The sequence below is a fragment of the Girardinichthys multiradiatus genome, chromosome 10 (assembly GCF_021462225.1).
Source record: "Girardinichthys multiradiatus isolate DD_20200921_A chromosome 10, DD_fGirMul_XY1, whole genome shotgun sequence".
Taxonomy (NCBI): domain Eukaryota; kingdom Metazoa; phylum Chordata; class Actinopteri; order Cyprinodontiformes; family Goodeidae; genus Girardinichthys; species Girardinichthys multiradiatus.
In genome coordinates, this window is record NC_061803.1 from 5668803 (window position 1) to 5685690 (window position 16888).

Below are 16888 nucleotides of genomic sequence, written 5' to 3' on the forward strand. Positions count from 1 at the left end.
GTTGGGTACCTGCCCATGTAAAAAAGGGAATGAAGGAGCAGACAAAATAGTTAAAATATCAACCAGGATGAATTATATTATAAATATACTTTTTAGTGAAGGAGAAGCCAAGACAATGATTAAAAAAGAAATGATGAAGAAATGGCAGGACAGGTAAATATTTTAGCATACAAAGATCTATTAATGCCAAGGGTGTGACGAAGAGAGGAGAGTGTTTTAACCAGATTAAGATCCGATCATAAAGGAATTAAATAAAGCATTGTTTGTATTAGGTAAAAGTCAAACAGATAAATGCCCGGATTGTAACCTCACAGAAAGTGCAGAACTTATATAATTACATTGTAGGAAGTATAAGGATGAGGGAACTAGACTGAAGCAAAAGGTAACTGGAACCTTGGAGGTTTATTAGGAACAGCAGGAGAGGGGGTAAAGAAAACACAGAAAGCTGTTATTCAATATCTGAAAAATCTAAAGATCTATTATAGAATGTAGTTTTTCTTTTTTTGGTGTTGCTTTTATGATATAAAGTAATCCTGTTGAACATAGTTCATGCTACATACTCCGATATACTAGGTGGCGGTATGCACCTCAAAGTCATGGTTGCAATCTGCCATAAATCCAAAACAAGAGGACGAAGAAGAAGACCCTGCATGTGGTTGGCTACAGTTTTTGTAGGCTATTTTAGGTGGAGATGCTAGTCTGCTACTGAAGTTTGCTTTAAAAGTTAGTTTAAACGCCGCCTTTTACTTGAAAACGCTTAAAAGTCTTGAAGAGGAAAGACGTTTTCGTTTGGAAACGAGTGAAGCTGAAATGGACGATGTAGCATCTGGTGGGAACAATCACTGAGTGTTATGAAATTGGGATAATGAGAATGCTCTGCTAGTAAATGTTTGTCGTCTTTTCTACATGTGTAGCTACAGGATGGACCACTGCAAACATGCTGAAGCTCATTGCTGCTATAAGAAGCAGCATCCCAGCCAGTCAGAAGACGGTGTTTTATCGCACTGGGTTGTCAGTTGTAGACTGGGATCAAGTAGCATTCCCTCCCTTTTCTCCCGAGGAATGCCGACAGAAGTGGAAAAGTATGATGGAAAAGGTGAGCAGGCTGACGTCCCGGTGTTACGTCGATTCGTGTTTCCCCATCAGATTCGGTTTCCCCATCAGATTCGGTTTCCCCAGCGTCTCCTTGCCGCTCACGCGGGAAAAAAGGCGCGTGCTTGTTGCAGGCTCGGAACCGTCGCGCTGTGCTCGCGCCACAGGGGAACTACGGTAACCCTGAAAGCTCAAATGTCGTGTTTCGGAGAAGTCGATCTACATTTGTTTAGCTAGTGTGTTATTAGATATACTAATATATCATCATTAGATAGATAGATAGATAGATAGATAGATAGATAGATAGATAGATAGATAGATAGATAGATAGATAGATAGATGTAAATATAACGACACATATTTATATACACACACACAGACGTGTATATATAAATAGAGATAGAGAGATATAAATATATATATATAGAGAGAGAGCGAGACTACATATATCTATACTGTTGTGATCCTATATGGTCCTATAAATGTACTATAAACCCTGTCAGATTCCCCCTGCATAAAACAGGGGGAACGGTATCTGATGGATCTCTAATCTCCATCAGATACCGTTCCCCCTGTAATAAACAGGGGGAACGGTATCTGATGGATCTCTAATCTCCATCAGATACCGTTCCCCCTGTAATAAACAGGGGGAACGGTATCTGATGGAGATTAGAGATCCATCAGATAGCGTTCCCCCTTTTTAACACTGGGGAAACCGTATCTGATGGGGAAACACGAATCTACGTAACACCGTTAACCCGTGTGTTTACATCAGAAACTGGCTTTTTATTTGTATCTAAGGCGATATTGCTGGAATGAACTGACTAGAACCTGTTTACGTTTAGTAAAATCAAGATTTTTAACACAAACTGGTTTTTGCAAACGCCCCTTGATGACACAGCTTTTGTTTACAGTGCCTTATGAATTTTATTTTCATTGACTTTTTTACATTTTGTCTCGTTACAACCACAAACCCAAATCAACGCACATCTGTGAAGTGGAAGGAAAATGATGCATGCATTTTTCTATTTGCGTTTTTAACAAATAACATTGATGCTTTGCAGAACAGACTTGTGTTGCAGTTACAGCTGCAGATCTCATGGGAGGGTTCTCCATCAGCTTTGCACATCTAAACACTGACATTTCTGCTAAGTTTTCTTTGTAGAGTAGCTGAAGCTCAGATTGGATAGAAACCAGCTTGCATTTTGGTAGAGAAGTTCCTGATATTTGCTCTCTCTCATAGCTCACGTTGAGCTGCAAACTGGACTTTCTATTACTTTCTTTAAACAATGTCTTCTGCTGTCTTCTTGCCACCCTTCTGTAAAGGACAGATTTGAGGCATGAACTTGCAATGGTTGGCACGTCAGTTGTGGATCTCTGCAGCTCCTCCAAAGTTACCATGGGCCTCTTGGCTGCTTCTTTGATTAATGCTCTACTTGCCCAGCCGGTCAGTTCCGGTGGACGGCCATGTCTGCAGTTGTGCCGTACTCTTTCCTGTTTTAAATGATTAAATGAAAAGTGCTTTGTGAGGAGTTTAAAGCTTGAGATCTAGTAAAGCCCAACTACCACTAACTAGTCCTCTAAGCTTCTCCACACATTTCTCTCTAACCTGTCTGCTGTTTTCCTTTGTCTTCATGATGCTGTTTGGTCACTAATGTTCTCCAACAAAACTCTGAGGCCAGAAACAAAACAGCTGTTTTAATACTGAGATTAAATTCCATGCAGGTGGATTCTATTCACTGGCTTTGTGACTTCAGAAGGCTGTTGGTTGCACTGAGTTTCATTTAGGGTACCAGAGTAAGGGGAGTTGAAGAAAAATGTAAACTGTATTAGATGTAAAAAAAAAAAAAACACTCTTTCTTTTTCACTGCTTTGTGTAAAATTCGAACAAAACACTTTGCAGTTTGAGGTTTTAACGTGACAAAACGTGGCAACTTTTGCCAGGCACTGCAGAGAGTGTGATAAATTTGTTGTTGTTGCTTAGATACGCAAACTTCGGAGTCTCCCGGAGCTCATTGTCGAAGCTGAAGAGGCCATTTCCGATCCTCCCCGTCACAGAAAGGTAAAAACCCAATGTGGAATGTGTCCATTTTCCCAAAGTAGTTTCGTAGTTTAGTGTTCTGTGCAGATGGATTGTAAGGTCCAGTTCAGACCTGACACTAACATTGGGCCTGTTTGGTGAAGCTGCAGGTGGACATCCTTCAGTAGGATTGTTGACATGTAAAAAACTACTTAATGATCCCGATAAAAGTTAATGAGTTTATTGACTTTTTATTCTAGGCCATATATCAGAAGGAGCACGCCCTTAGACTCAAGGAATGCAAGAGAAAGATGCAGGACTCTTGGTACAAATTCACTGTGCATGTGATTTAACAGAACTGATGATCTAAATTTATATTGCAAAACATTTTTTTTTTGTTTTGTTGGTTTTTCAGTGACAAAAACGATCTACCTCGGATTCAGACAAGGGGACAGAAAAAGAAAGTCCCTGCAATTGTAAGACTCTTATTCTGGCCTATTGTTGTTTATTTCAAACTAAATCAGATCCAACAACAGTAGAGCTTTGGTACTGTAGATATCTGACTGCATTTATATATATCTATAATTACTTTTTTTCTGTAGGAAGATGAAGACCTGCCTGTGAAACCACCTCCGTAAGCCACTCTCACTGCACACAACTGTGTTTTTCCACATTTTGACTTCATTTAGGAAACAACTGACATTGCTACGTTGTCCACTACCAGCTCCTTCATCATCGGAACGTGTTTTTAAAGAGGTTTTGCTTTTAAACAAACATTTTAATAGTTAGCTAAAACCTGGTTTCATTTAAAATAGTGAAGCACCTAATATTGTGTAGAAAGGTATAAAAATTAGCTAACTTTGATCTAAAAGCACTTGAGTCACATACCAGAGCTGGAATACACAAGCTGACAAAGTTGTCATAAGTTATTAAGTAAGATATTACTTCTCATAATTCAGGTCGGTCCTAATATTGAGTAAAAATTGTCTTAAAGGTCTTTAAAAGTCTCAAATTCAATTCACTGTGCCTTGCAAAAACTTTGCCATTGAAAATGTACGCCTAAATATCCCATCCTGTGAGCACAACTCACCACTAAAATTTCTGCCTGATTCACCAAACTAACGCCTGGTTCACACGGCAGGATTTTTATGCCAATTTTTAACCCGATCTTTCCCTTCCGACTCGCCCCGACATCATGAACACTCTTAAGATAATCTTATCAGATATTCCTGCTGCGTGCGGTGTGTTAAGAGAGATCTAGTCCGCTCGGAAGGACGTCGAGACCGCTCCTACCTCAAATCAGGAAAATTAACATGTTGGACTGTCTTGGCCCGATATCCTAGCGTTTAGGGGTGTTTCCCGAGGACAAATGAGTACGCAGCCCGTTGAATGTGACATCTAGCCAATCAGAAAGCAAGGTGACGGAAACCCGGAGGGGAATTACTCTGAACTCACATTTGATATAGAGATATTGTGAGATTTCCTGTCCGATATCTGAATGTTCGTGAGTGAAATCTGTTGATGTGTGTGGTGTGTTGTGCTTGTCATGTGGCTGTACACAACACACTGTTGGACCAAACCAGGTATATCTAAGAGTTGTTTTTTGTTATTGCCATGTGTGGGGTTTCTCAGGTTTTAAAATTTACTGACAATTTTAAAACCTTGCCGTGGGAACCAGGCATAAGTTCACTCCTTCTGCTGCAGATGTCATGATGTGGATCAGCTCCTGTAACCCACACTTCACAACAACTAAACTATTTCTTTAAGGTTATTGCTGATGGGTTTTATCAGATTATTTTCTCACTCAATCAAAGGTTACTTAACACTAAACCTCACAAAACATGCATGGACCGCTGTGGAAGCTGAGTTTTTCATGCATTGGTTTTCTGTAGCATCTTGTTGTTTTTTTTTTTTACCCCGTTCTTTCATGTTGTACTTGATTCGATCGGATGATATAATAATTAAATTATATGTTTTGTTAAATAAAATGCAACATTTGGTCCCATTTAAAACTGGCCCAAGCTTGGCCTAGTTAGTGAGTTAGTGTTTGTCTAACTATCTGTGTGTTTTTGCATATTTTTAGAAATGGTCTCGTTCTGTTCATGAAGGAGCTTTCTAATGGAGACAGGCTTCCAATGAGTTTGTTTAAGGATATGAGCCAACGCTGGAGAAATCTGAGTAAAGCAGAGAAGCAGAATTACAGTACACGCTGTAAAGAGGTACCAACGTGCAAGAAAAAGAAGAACCTATATTTTGGTTGGTTTAAAATTAAGTGTTGGTTTTTTTTTTTTGCCATTTCAGATGAAGAGAGAGTATAATGCCAAGCTTCTGGAATACCTGCATGTAAGCTATGAGACTTTTCTGAAGTTAATAGGAAGAGAGATTGTGTGACAGTTTGTCTATGTTCCTCAGAGGTTTGATGAGATGGAAAAGCCGCAGATCATCAAAGAAAAAGGCATCAGATTACCGAAAAAGCCTTTGGTAAGATCACATTTAACGGCTTTCTTGTTAACAAACTGAAATGAACTAAAACTCTTTTGAGTTGAGATGGGAAAATGTTTTTAATTTTGATAAGTGACCAATTTCACAGTTGTTCATTTAGGATACAAGTAATGGTCAAAAAATAAAATGTAAATACAATTGTGGGTTTGCATTATCTGAAAGCTGTGATTGTCAAAGTTACAAGAAATAAGGGCTTGAAATGTTTCACTTTCTGAAAGGAGGGACAACAAATGAACGTTTTCACGATATTCCAATTCTTTCATATGTATCTCTTTTATTTAATTTAATTTTTTTCATTTGTTGATCCTGTAAAATCCCAATAAAATACACAGAAGTTTGTGGTTAAAAAGTGGAAAAGTTCAAGGGGTGTGAATACTATTGCAAGTGACTCTGCTTGCTGCTGTTGTGTGAGACTTAGCATTTTAGATCTTCTCATCACCAATTACTCAGTCCTCATGACTCGTTTGTCACTTCTGTGTAGAAGAGGACATTCTGCGATGAGCCTAAGATGCCGAGCCAGTAAGTATATAACTAAAACATCCCGAATATTCCTTGCAAGATTCAGCTTGACTAATTTAGCATTTCATGTTTTTCAGAATTGGATATGTATATTTTGCCAAAGATCAGATGAAGATTTTGAAGGAGAGCATTTCCAGCCGCAAAAAACGTATAGCCAAAGTTAAGGAACTTTGGTACAAGCTCCCTACAAAGGAGAATGAACGTTACAAAAAACAGATCCATGCAAACATGAAACAATACTCAGAAAACCTGCAAAAGTGGTTCAAGGTATTTAAAAATGTCCATCTTCACCTTGAGTTTTTAAAATGTTCTGGGAGGTAGATTTAACATTTTTCATTCTCTGTGCAGACGCTGACCTCAGAAGAGCAAACAGAATATTTAAAACACAACCCCAGGGTAAGGACTTCAAATTTCCCTTTTGCTTCTAATGTTTCTGAAGGTAGTTTACTGGAAGTCATGTTACATCTTGCATTGCAGAAATTGCAGTTCCTTGATGCCAGAGAAAGAATGGTGGTAGTAGAAGATCAATTTTTGTGTCAGCCTTCAGTAAGTTGTGATGTGAAAATGCCCAATCTTGATGTATATCACTCTCCAGTGGTCTTTTCTCATGATGCCAACAGTTTGTAGAGATGCTATGAGATAAGTAGAGAACAATAAGAAGAATATGTTTTTCAAGGTGAACTATAATGTTGCTTCCTGGTTGTTTTGGTACTCAGGACTCAGAGGACGAAGACACGGTCATCAACAATGACAAAGAAATCATTTGGAGCAGTTATGAGGTGATGTTGATGGTTCCTTAATGTAAAATACATTTAGATGAAGCTTTTAGACGGAACTTAACACTGTCTGGCACCTGCTGGTTTTGATTATTTTTCAAAATAAATTCATCTTATTGCAGCTGTATAATTTCACAAAGAAGGTTGTAGTAAAATCCAACCTTTTATTTGAGCAATGTGTCTTCTCCATCATTTTAGACGTTTGGGGGAAACACAGTGAGAGATCACTGCTGCTCTTTGCGCCTGATTGGTCAGTATGTGTGGCCGGAGAGGCAGCACTTATACACACTGGCCGACTATTTGGCAACAGGGGCTGCTGTTGAAATTAATGGGGTCTGTTCAATGTTGCTGGTGTTCAATGTTAATATAATTGTGGTTGCACAGTTTTTGAAGCACTGGATTCACACTGCCTGAGTTGGCCATGGAGGAACGTGTCCAGGGCCTTTGGAATATAAACAGGCCCAGAAGCATGACAGAGCCTCCACTATGTCTAACAGTAGGCAGAGTTGCTTTTCCAAATCTGTCTTTTGTTTTAGGTTAGACCCAACTGGATTATTTGAAGTCCCAGTAGCAGTTTTGTGGTATTGGGGAGTGGTGGCCTAGTGGTTAGAGCAGGAGGTTTGTGTTCCGGAGGGGACCCAAGGGGCCGGGTTCGTATCCCACAGATTGCCACTCTGGGTCCCTGCGCAAGACCCTTAGCCCCAGAATGCTCCCCGGGTGCTGCACAACGGCAGCCCACTGCTCCCTATAAGGGATGGGTTAAATGCAGAGGGTCTAATTTCCCCTCGGGGATCAATAAAGTATAAATTATTATTATTATTATTATGAGGGAGAAAATGCCCGTTGCTGCCATTACTCCCATCACAACCAAGCATCCGGCTGGCATGTAAATGTTATTGAATGGTTGTGATATGAACTTGGTGACCACAAGATGGCACTCTGCTTTACATCTGAAGTATAAATTCCAAACATGCATCTATTTTCTAGGAATTGGTGCCAAAAAATCTGGATGTTTTTTTTTTTTGTTTTTTTTTTTGAATGGGTTACTTTGAAATCATCCTGCATCAAAAAAATATGTATTTATCCAAAGCTGTTTTACACATCATTACCTGTGCTGCCAGTAAATGTGGAGGAGGGCTGTTTATGATGAGTAATGTTAGCATCAGTATGCTAACTATTAACTTTCATTCCACAGGATGAGAATGAAGAAGTTGAAGAGGGCGGCAACATGTTTGAGATGTATTCCTGACGGACAGAATCAGCAACAAATAGTTGCATACTCCGATAAAAGGCAAATGTGGATTTACAGACACATCATCAACTGAATGTAGGATGAAGAAATGCAACTAGAAGTTGACTGTAAAGTCACATCAATTTCTTGGCTTCAGTAAAGTTGTCATGTTCACTTGTGTTGAGTTCAGGTCTGGACCATCTGCCCTTGTACAAGCATAATTATCTTGACTATTTTGAGTTCCTGGGTCTAACTACGTTTCAATTTCATAATTTAAATTATTTAGGTGTTTATCCTTTTGTTTAAAGTGATTGGAACAAAAATGGTTCAAAAATGAATGTGTAATACAAAACAACACTTAACTGTGTAATGAAAATATTCATATAGAATTGGGAATTTAATTGAGATGACAGATTAGAAATGTACTTATTGTTTCTTCACTTTGTTTGCATATGATGTTTTTATACTAAAACGTGTTACATGATTCAATAAAATATATTGTGAAAGATATTTGGGTGGCATAGATTTTTATTTATTTATAATATAATACAAATATATGTAATTTGAGAAAGTAAAAGAAAAGTAAATGACCACTGTCAAACAGGCTTTTAAGCTCATTTTAGAAAAGTATCAAAAAATGTAAAAACTAACCTTAATTGTTTTGCTCTGATTAGATGTCTCCCAGTAAAGGATGTCAAATTATATCTGCTCAGGTTTTTGTCCCAACATTCCTATTTTGTGACTAGTGGAGTTATGCTTGCCAATCAGTTTTATCAGTCTTTTTTCTCCAGTTGATGATGATTCTAAGTTTAAACAGTTGAGCATGTAGGTAGTTAAGCCAGCATGATGGTCAGTGCAACTCAAGAGTAGATCCCAGGGATCAGGGATGTATTGTTTCTGTCTGATGTCTCTGTATGTATGCCTTTCAAACCAAGTAAGTAAAGTCTTCATCAGGCCATGGGTGATATATGTTCGATATATTTTTGTCATAGGTCAAATATGATAACACCGTTTGAAAATGTATTGACTTTGTTAAAAGATTTGTTAATAGCTTGGTTGATTTCAACTAACTAGTAACAAACAGTTAAGGTGCTGGGATAGTCAGGTTAACACAAGAGCCGCAATGGTGAGACTCGTGGGAGATCGATTGCTTCTGCCTGACCTCCCAAAATGTAGGTACATGTTGAAATATCTAACTTTAATTAGGTTTTTCATTAAACTAAGTGATAGTTTATCTTGCAAGAAAAAGAAACTATGAATTTTATAAATTATATATATATATATATATTAAGTTACATTATTGAATTTCTACTGAGGAGAACAGAGTGAATGCAGACGAGTAATCACTGCGCACAGGCCATCGGGGGAACTCGTGCAGAGATTGATTGCTTCTGACTGGTCGCTTAGTAAAGATGGATGCCTGTCGAAATAGGTAAATAAACTCAATTAAGGTTTTCCTGGGAACGTGGTTGCGATATCCGCTGCTGGGAAGGGTTTATTTAGGGGTACAGAAAGAGTCTTTTTAGCTGCCGGGAGTTCTTACAGGGAGTGAAGAGGCGCACAGCCGCAGTGCAGCAGCAGTGTTGGCTTCAAAGACGAGCAGCCTAGCTACTGTTGGACGTCCTTTCAACTGCGAAACAATAAAAAATATATATATCCTTCCATCGATGCTATTGTTAAGAACACTCTTGTACATCTTCGCCCGTCCATCTTGTAGCCAAATTAGCTGCTGACGCAGAACTCCACCTCTCCTGTTACCCCCTGGTATTTTAAGTACCTCCAGCCTATTCATAGCCGCGCTCTTTGTTTTCTTCCAGCTAAGCTCCTTTCATTGAATGGTAATACCCGGGGCAGCTGGGAAGTGCCGAGCCTCGCACAGTGTTTGCTGCTGACTTTCTGGGTTGTGTTTGTGTGCTTGTTCTCAGGTTGTGAGTGTGGGGAGTAACTCGCTGCTCAGTGGTGAGTACCTGCATCACATTTACAGTGACTGACTGGCATCTGTGCTGCTAAACTGTGCTTCCTACCTGCTGCAGCCCAGTTCTGGCCAATGCTTGCTGCCCTACAGCATGACCACAGCAACGTCTGCTCATCTGGTGGATCTGGCAAATGAAAATGGAGGAGCTTTCGGTGTCCAGCCTGGACAACAGCAAGCTGGAGGTACTTTGGAAGAAAGCTGCAGCAAGCAGACATGCGGTCCTGCAAAGAAACGTTTGCCTCCTTACAGATTCCTTCTGTTTTTACTTGTTTTGTTACTCTTAAACGTATCAGATCATTAAAAACTGCTTTCAATCATTTAGCTAAAAAGATAACCAACCTATGATAACAATTACACATCTTTTAAATCATGAATTAACAGTAAAACAACACATTTTTTGGTTAAGTATCACTTACTGAGGCCAGGCCTACTTACCGACAGACATGTGTAATCAAGAAATCTTTAAAACAGAACCTGTATCACAACATGAAGTAGGCTAAATAATGTCAAAAGGCAACACATCATGCCCCAATCTAAAGAAATTTAATACGAGAGGAAGCACAAAGCCATTAACATCGATCAGTCTGGAAAGCCATTTCTAAGGCTACCAGTGGGGGTAGTGTAATGGTCTGGGGCTGCTTTGCTTTTTGGAGACCTGGACAACATGCCGTAATTGATGGAACCATAAGTTCTGCTGTCAAGGAGAATGTCCGGCCATTACTTTATAACCTTAAGCACAAGTGAATTTGGGTTATGCAGCAAGACATCGGGCCGTACTCCACCAATAAATGGCTACAAAGAAACCAAAATTTATGTTTTGGAGTGGCCTAGTCAAATCCTCCAGTAAGTCCGAATTAAAACAATGCTGCAAAGAAGATTGGGATAAAACTATTACACAGTGATGTAAAAGACTCATTCCCGGCAATCCCAGACACTTAATTGCTATTATTGCTGCCAAGGGCAGCGTAACCAGTTATTAGGTTTAAGGAGCAATTACTTTTTCCACATAAGGTTGGTTTGAATAGATTTTTTTTTTCCTTTATGAAATCAAAAACGTTTTTTCGCTGTTCAGGTTATTTTTGTCTGATATTAAAACTGGTTAGATTTCAAACATGTAAGAGTGACAAAGCAAAAAACAGAAGACAATTGAAAGGGGTGAACACTTTCACAGCCCCGTAGAAACCCACAAAGAAGCCGCAGATCTGTTCATGAATATAAACGTATGTCCTCCCTGGCAGGCCCTAGCTCAGGACATCCTGTCTGACCTGGTGGAGGATGCATGCCTGGGTCTTTGCTTTGAGGTCCACCGGGCTGTGAAGCAGGGCTACTTCTTCCTGGATGACACGGACCAAGAAAGCATGAGGGACTTTGGTTAGCATGGTTTGTTTTTCCTTGGAAAAAGAAAAGCAGAGAAAATGAGTTTGTGGAATCGAATTACATTCAGACAGTAATAACCCGTACTTTTACTGCAGCAATATTATTTTATTCTGAAAAATAAAGAAAATCCAACCTTTAATCTCAGCACATTTATTCAGTGGGGACGAAATACCACATTAATGAACCGGTTCACCAGTGCCACACATTTTGACATCTAAAATATTTGGACTTTACTATCTGAAGTTGATCCGTGTTTCTAGTCATCCGTGACTTTCTGCTTACCTGGGGTATAAATATAATGCGACAGGCCAATTTCTCTTAGCTTTTCTTCAAAATGGGAAAGATGAGAGAACCATTCAAGTAAGCAGAGTGTGTTGATCTTTATAAGTCAGAAAATGGCAAAATGAAAATAGTTACTTTTCTTAAATTCCCCATTTTCTAAATTAATTTAACAGTTTAAAACAACTGGGACAATTGCAATCATGGCTGAACGAGGAACGAAGTTAAAAAATAATTGTATACAACTCTGTTTTGCCAACAGGACAACACTTTATGGTCTTCTTTAACAAAAAGCCTAAGACTGTTATATTTATCGGTACTGGAACCAGAAATTGTGGCAGCTGTGATTGTTTTTAAAAACAATATGGGATTTTTCTTTTCCTCACTAAATAAACCTACTGAGATTAAAGGCAGTGTTGTGTAGCGGTAGCGTGCACAAACCCTCAGTCCACGATGCAGCTGTCCCAGGTTCGAGTACCAATCCTGGAGACCTATGCTGCATGTCTTCCCCCTCTCTCCACCCCACTTCCTGTCTGCCTACTTTGAATACAATAACAAAAATAAAAGCCACTTGTGCTGCGAAAAAAAAAATGTGATTAATTGCAGAATTTTACTGACGTTTATTCCAAGTGTTCGGTGCGAATCTCTTTCAGAAATTGTGGACCAGCCTGGACTGGACGTGTTCGGCCAGGTGTACAACCAGTGGAAAAACAAAGAGTGCGTCTGTCCCAACTGCAGCCGCAGCATCGCGGCCTCTCGCTTCGCCCCACACCTGGAGAAATGTCTCGGGATGGGACGCAACAGCAGTCGCATAGCAAATCGCAGGTTTGATGAGAAAATGCAGACTAGCGTCATCTCAGATGTTGACATTACATTTATCTCTAACTGCATCTGAAAAGAAAATGTGTGATTTAAGCTATGCATTCACTGACTGCATCATGCCACATCAGAATTAGGACAAGGTTTTGATACTGGAATCTGTTCCTTGGTCGAGCTGCTATTTACAATCAGTAATACTGAGTCATTGCTTGTGTCATGCCTTGCTCTTTTACAGAATAGTCACTGGTAACAACACCAACAACAAGTCAGAGAGTGACCAAGAAGATAATGACGACGTCAACGATAACGACTGGTCCTACGGGGCAGAAAAGAAAGGTGATGCCCTGGAGCGTCTTGATGTTACTCAGAAATTGACGCATTGCACATTTTTTTTTTCCTTATCTATTTTTTTCTTTTACAGCAAAGAAAAGAAAGTCAGATAAGGTGCTTTTTATTTTACCCCTGCAAACATGTTTTCATCATCTGTTTTATTTATAAAAGTATGAAGAAGTTTAGTGCGGACTTCTTAACCTAAACTAGATATAATTTGTTTTTGCTCCTCAGAATCCAAATTCACCAAGAAGATCCAAATCATTCAAGCATAAAAGCAGTAAGTAGACATCTATAAACTCTTGTCTATTTTTCAGGAATATAACTTTAGAAAATGAAACTAAATCACATTTATGCCCCATTTTAACACCTGAACACTTTAGCTTTCTGGCTTCACCAGGCCTGGCTTTTTTCCTGCCTTTCTCAGGTACAGCCAGCAAGACAAATCAAGACAATGAAGCTCACGCACCACCCAAAGACTCGTACATTGCCTCTTCAAGGCCTGTGGGTAGGGACTGGGGGTAACCTTTATTACGGGATTGTAGGTGATTTATAGTGTAGGACCTGCTTCTGTTTGTTAGTTTATTCCTACTGTTAACTATATCTGTATTTACAGAAAAAAAAGTGTTTAAAAGGTTTAGCGTACACAAGAATGTCTGCATTTCTGTTTATTTAAACCCATTATTTTTTAGGTTTTACTTTGCTTTAGTCTGTCACAGACACCCTCTACTCTTATTAGTAACCCCGTAAAGATGGGTCAAACACTCTTTTGTTGCAGAAGCATAATGGTATAAAGAAAGTTAATCCCGGTATTAGACAACTTTTAATTTGTAATCCATCAATATCTGTTTTAGTGGGGTATAAATATTTATCTCAGTCACTCTTTAAAATGGGAAAGACCATAGAACGCACTTATCAATTTAAGCACATGTGTGTTGATCTTCGTGAATCAGGAAATGGCTACAAGGTAATGGCTACTTGCTCATACCTATAGTCAGAGTAATGACGGAAAAGTTTAAAACTGTTTGAAACGGTGACAAATAGGACTCAGGTGCCACAGTGGGTTTGGTGTGAATCAAAGGATGAATATGTGGCAAAAGACCTCATGCTTACTGTGAAGCACGGTGGAGGATCTGTGATGCTGTGTGTCCTTTTCTCTTGCATTGTTTAGCATCAGAACCTCTTTAAAATACCTGGGGAATTCAAATATAAATCTGGTGACCTCTGCTAACAAACTAAAATGGTTGCCATTGGGTCTTTCTGCAAGATATTGATCCAGCATGAACATAAACTGCTTGAAAATGTAAGAACATAAGAGTAAGCTCTGTCCTATTGGATCAAGGGAGTTCTGAACACAGGGAAAGTGACAATAAACATGTCATAGGTGTGGAAATTAAAAAGTATATTTCTTAACAAGAGTTATTCTTTTCCAAATGAATAAATCTACTCAAATTAAAAGTTGGCTGTTTCTAACTCTTATAGTGTTAGATTCTGCTATCATGGTAAAAGATGAATTTATTGGAAGGGGTTACATACTTCTTTACCAGGGGTGCCAATAAATGTGGAGGGTGTTGTATGTGAACATATTCTAATCACTGAAAATTAATATTAGAAGCTTTAGTGACTCCTTTTAAATGACTTCTAAACAAAAATAACCCCTCCAAAAACAGTGTTAAATGTAATGTCATTAAATATATTTTTATTTGGCGGTAACAAAGTAAATTTTACTTAAGTGGAACATTTGATGGGGTTTTCCTTTTACATAAAGATTGTTTTGAAGTCATTTCATCTTGTTTGGGTTTAACTACTAACAGTTCCATTTATCTGCACATTTTTAGTATTGCATGCAGATATTTATTTTTCCTCTCCAAACTCCACACTTACATTTAAGTGGGATTTAATAGGAATGAGATTGTGCATTTTTAATCATATCTTAAGTGCTCTCAGTGTTTGTGATGTTCTAGGGTGGATGGATTAATGACTCCCTGCTTTTTGTTTCTGCACAGGCATGATGGGTCCTAGACGTCGTGTGGAAAACCAGGAGAGTCCCCGCATGCTGATGAAAGACGAGGCTTTCTCTCAGTAACGCACATGGCTGCAAACACACCTCCGTGAACTGTGTAGACGAACACACACGCAGACAGAGAAGAGACAGAAATACAGGAGCACTTCAGCTTCTTTATGTTCTCGAACCAGCGGACGTTTGTGGTGTTTACTGCTCTGTAGAAGCAATCCTGAACTCCCACTTTGTTCTTGATTCATGTCTTTTAGTTTTAATCACAGATTCATTGAACCAAACAATGTTTTCTCAGTTTTTTTATTGTATTTTGTTTAAATATTTTTTGTCCTAAATAGTGAATATCATCATTTATAATCCCTCTGCACAGAATAAGAATCTGGAAATGATTCAGTGGCTGAGCAACGGCCCTCATGCTTGGTGCAACAGTCTGCACTCACTGTATTTTAGTTCTTAAGACCGAAAGACTAAGCAGAAAGTGGCCTGACATCTCCTCTTTTTTTTAAAAAGAAAATCTAATTATTTGAGAACTATTGTCAAAGACAATCTTTTGTTTTTCACATTGTCTGTCGGAGTTGTAGTTTTCCAGTTCACAATGTGAGCACCTCTGTTTGTTGCTCTTCTGAGGAAACTGGGTTTGAAATGTTCACTAAATGAACTTCTACTTTGGCAAACAGGCAGGGAGCCTGCAGAAACTGGTTTCTTTTGGGTTCTCTTTTGGTGGATAGACTCAGCTTGTTTTCTAGCATTCAAATATGTCTTTGTATCATGTTTACATTGTAAAAGGTCACATATGTCCTTGGTGTGATGTGATAGTGTAAATATTCTAATAGCCGAATTGCTGCTGTCATGGCTCGGTTTGTTCTCATCTGTCTAGCATAATAAATGATTTGTTACCTGTCAGAAGGCTTTGTGCTTCTTTGACTTAAACGTCTTGACCAACAGGGGGCAGTCTTGTTCAAAAGGGCTACACCAATCACCAACAAAACCTGGTCTTATTTTAAAATGTTTAACTCTATGGCAGAGGCTTAATAAATGCAACAAGATTTCCCCACATAGAAAAATGATTCTGCTTGTGTTTCTGTCTCAAAACCTTAACATCTTCATCTTTTTACATTTGTATGCTCCAGTTAAAGGTTTATGTTCTGAACAGGTTTCAAAATGAAACCCGTACTGGGTATTTTATCTGATTAAGACCATGTGGCTTCATTTATTTCTATAACAATTTTGGAATTCGAGTTTATTTTTTATGTTTTTTTCAAAAGAATAATCTTTTCCAGTTCACCCAGTCTAACTTGGCTCAATTTGACTCCAAAAATCTGGCATGCATATGTATACAGCCCTTTTTGCTCCTTTACTCATAAAAAAAATTCAACCAACTACTTTCAGACATCAGAAAATTAGTAAATGGAGTCCACCTTTGGGTAATTTTATTTTAGTAAAAATCCAGCTGTTCTGTGAAAGCCTCAGCGGTGTGTTGGGGAACATTGGTGAACAAACAGGATGGAGTAGCAAGGAGTTCACTACAGCTTGAGAAGTTGCCACTGGAATCATCTTCCAATCCTCCATAATGACAACATGGAGATGGTGGAGGTTAGAGCGTTCCTTCACCTTCTGTTTGAGGAAACCCCACAGATGCTCAACAGGGTTTAGGTCTGGAGGCATACTTGGCCGTTCCAGCACCTTTACCCTCGGTTTCTTAATCAAGGCGTGGTGCTTTTGGAGGTGTGTTTGGGGTTGTTATATTGGAATACTGCCCTGCAGCCCTGGTTCTGAAGGGAGGGGATCGTGCTCTGCTTCAGTATGTCACAGTAAATGTTGTTATTCATGGTTCCCTCAATGAATTGTATCTCCCCACAGCCAGCAGCATTCATTCAGCCCAAAACCAAGAAATTCCCACCACCGTGCTTGACACACTTGTCTTTGTACTCCTTCCCTGGTGGCCTCCACA

General features: G+C 39.0%; 2 protein-coding genes across 9 annotated transcripts; both read left to right on the forward strand.

Annotated features, from left to right (window-relative positions):
• The first annotated feature begins 614 nt into the window (after positions 1–614).
• Positions 615–8650, forward strand: LOC124875250 (nucleolar transcription factor 1-like). The gene is made up of 15 exons (XM_047377285.1): positions 615–829; positions 915–1096; positions 3077–3154; positions 3373–3437; positions 3528–3588; positions 3715–3746; positions 5196–5331; positions 5414–5455; positions 5525–5593; positions 6096–6133; positions 6211–6400; positions 6482–6529; positions 6611–6679; positions 6850–6912; positions 8105–8650. Exons 1-15 carry the CDS (start codon positions 811–813, stop codon positions 8156–8158), a joined length of 1146 nt encoding a protein of 381 aa, XP_047233241.1. The 5' UTR covers positions 615–810; the 3' UTR covers positions 8159–8650.
• Positions 8651–9453: 803 nt separating this feature from the next.
• Positions 9454–15840, forward strand: atxn7l3b (ataxin 7 like 3b). Of its 8 annotated transcripts, none has more exons than XM_047378034.1 (10): positions 9454–9572; positions 10066–10099; positions 10174–10297; positions 11354–11486; positions 12425–12596; positions 12826–12926; positions 13012–13034; positions 13155–13200; positions 13348–13465; positions 14927–15840. In XM_047378034.1, exons 3-9 carry the CDS (start codon positions 10247–10249, stop codon positions 13443–13445), a joined length of 624 nt encoding a protein of 207 aa, XP_047233990.1. In that variant the 5' UTR covers positions 9454–9572; positions 10066–10099; positions 10174–10246; the 3' UTR covers positions 13446–13465; positions 14927–15840. The 8 variants fall into 8 exon arrangements, with proteins under 8 accessions (XP_047233990.1, XP_047233986.1, XP_047233991.1 ...); XM_047378030.1 differs by having other exon boundaries at positions 13348–13428; XM_047378035.1 differs by having other exon boundaries at positions 13348–13424.
• The last annotated feature ends 1048 nt before the right edge of the window (positions 15841–16888 follow it).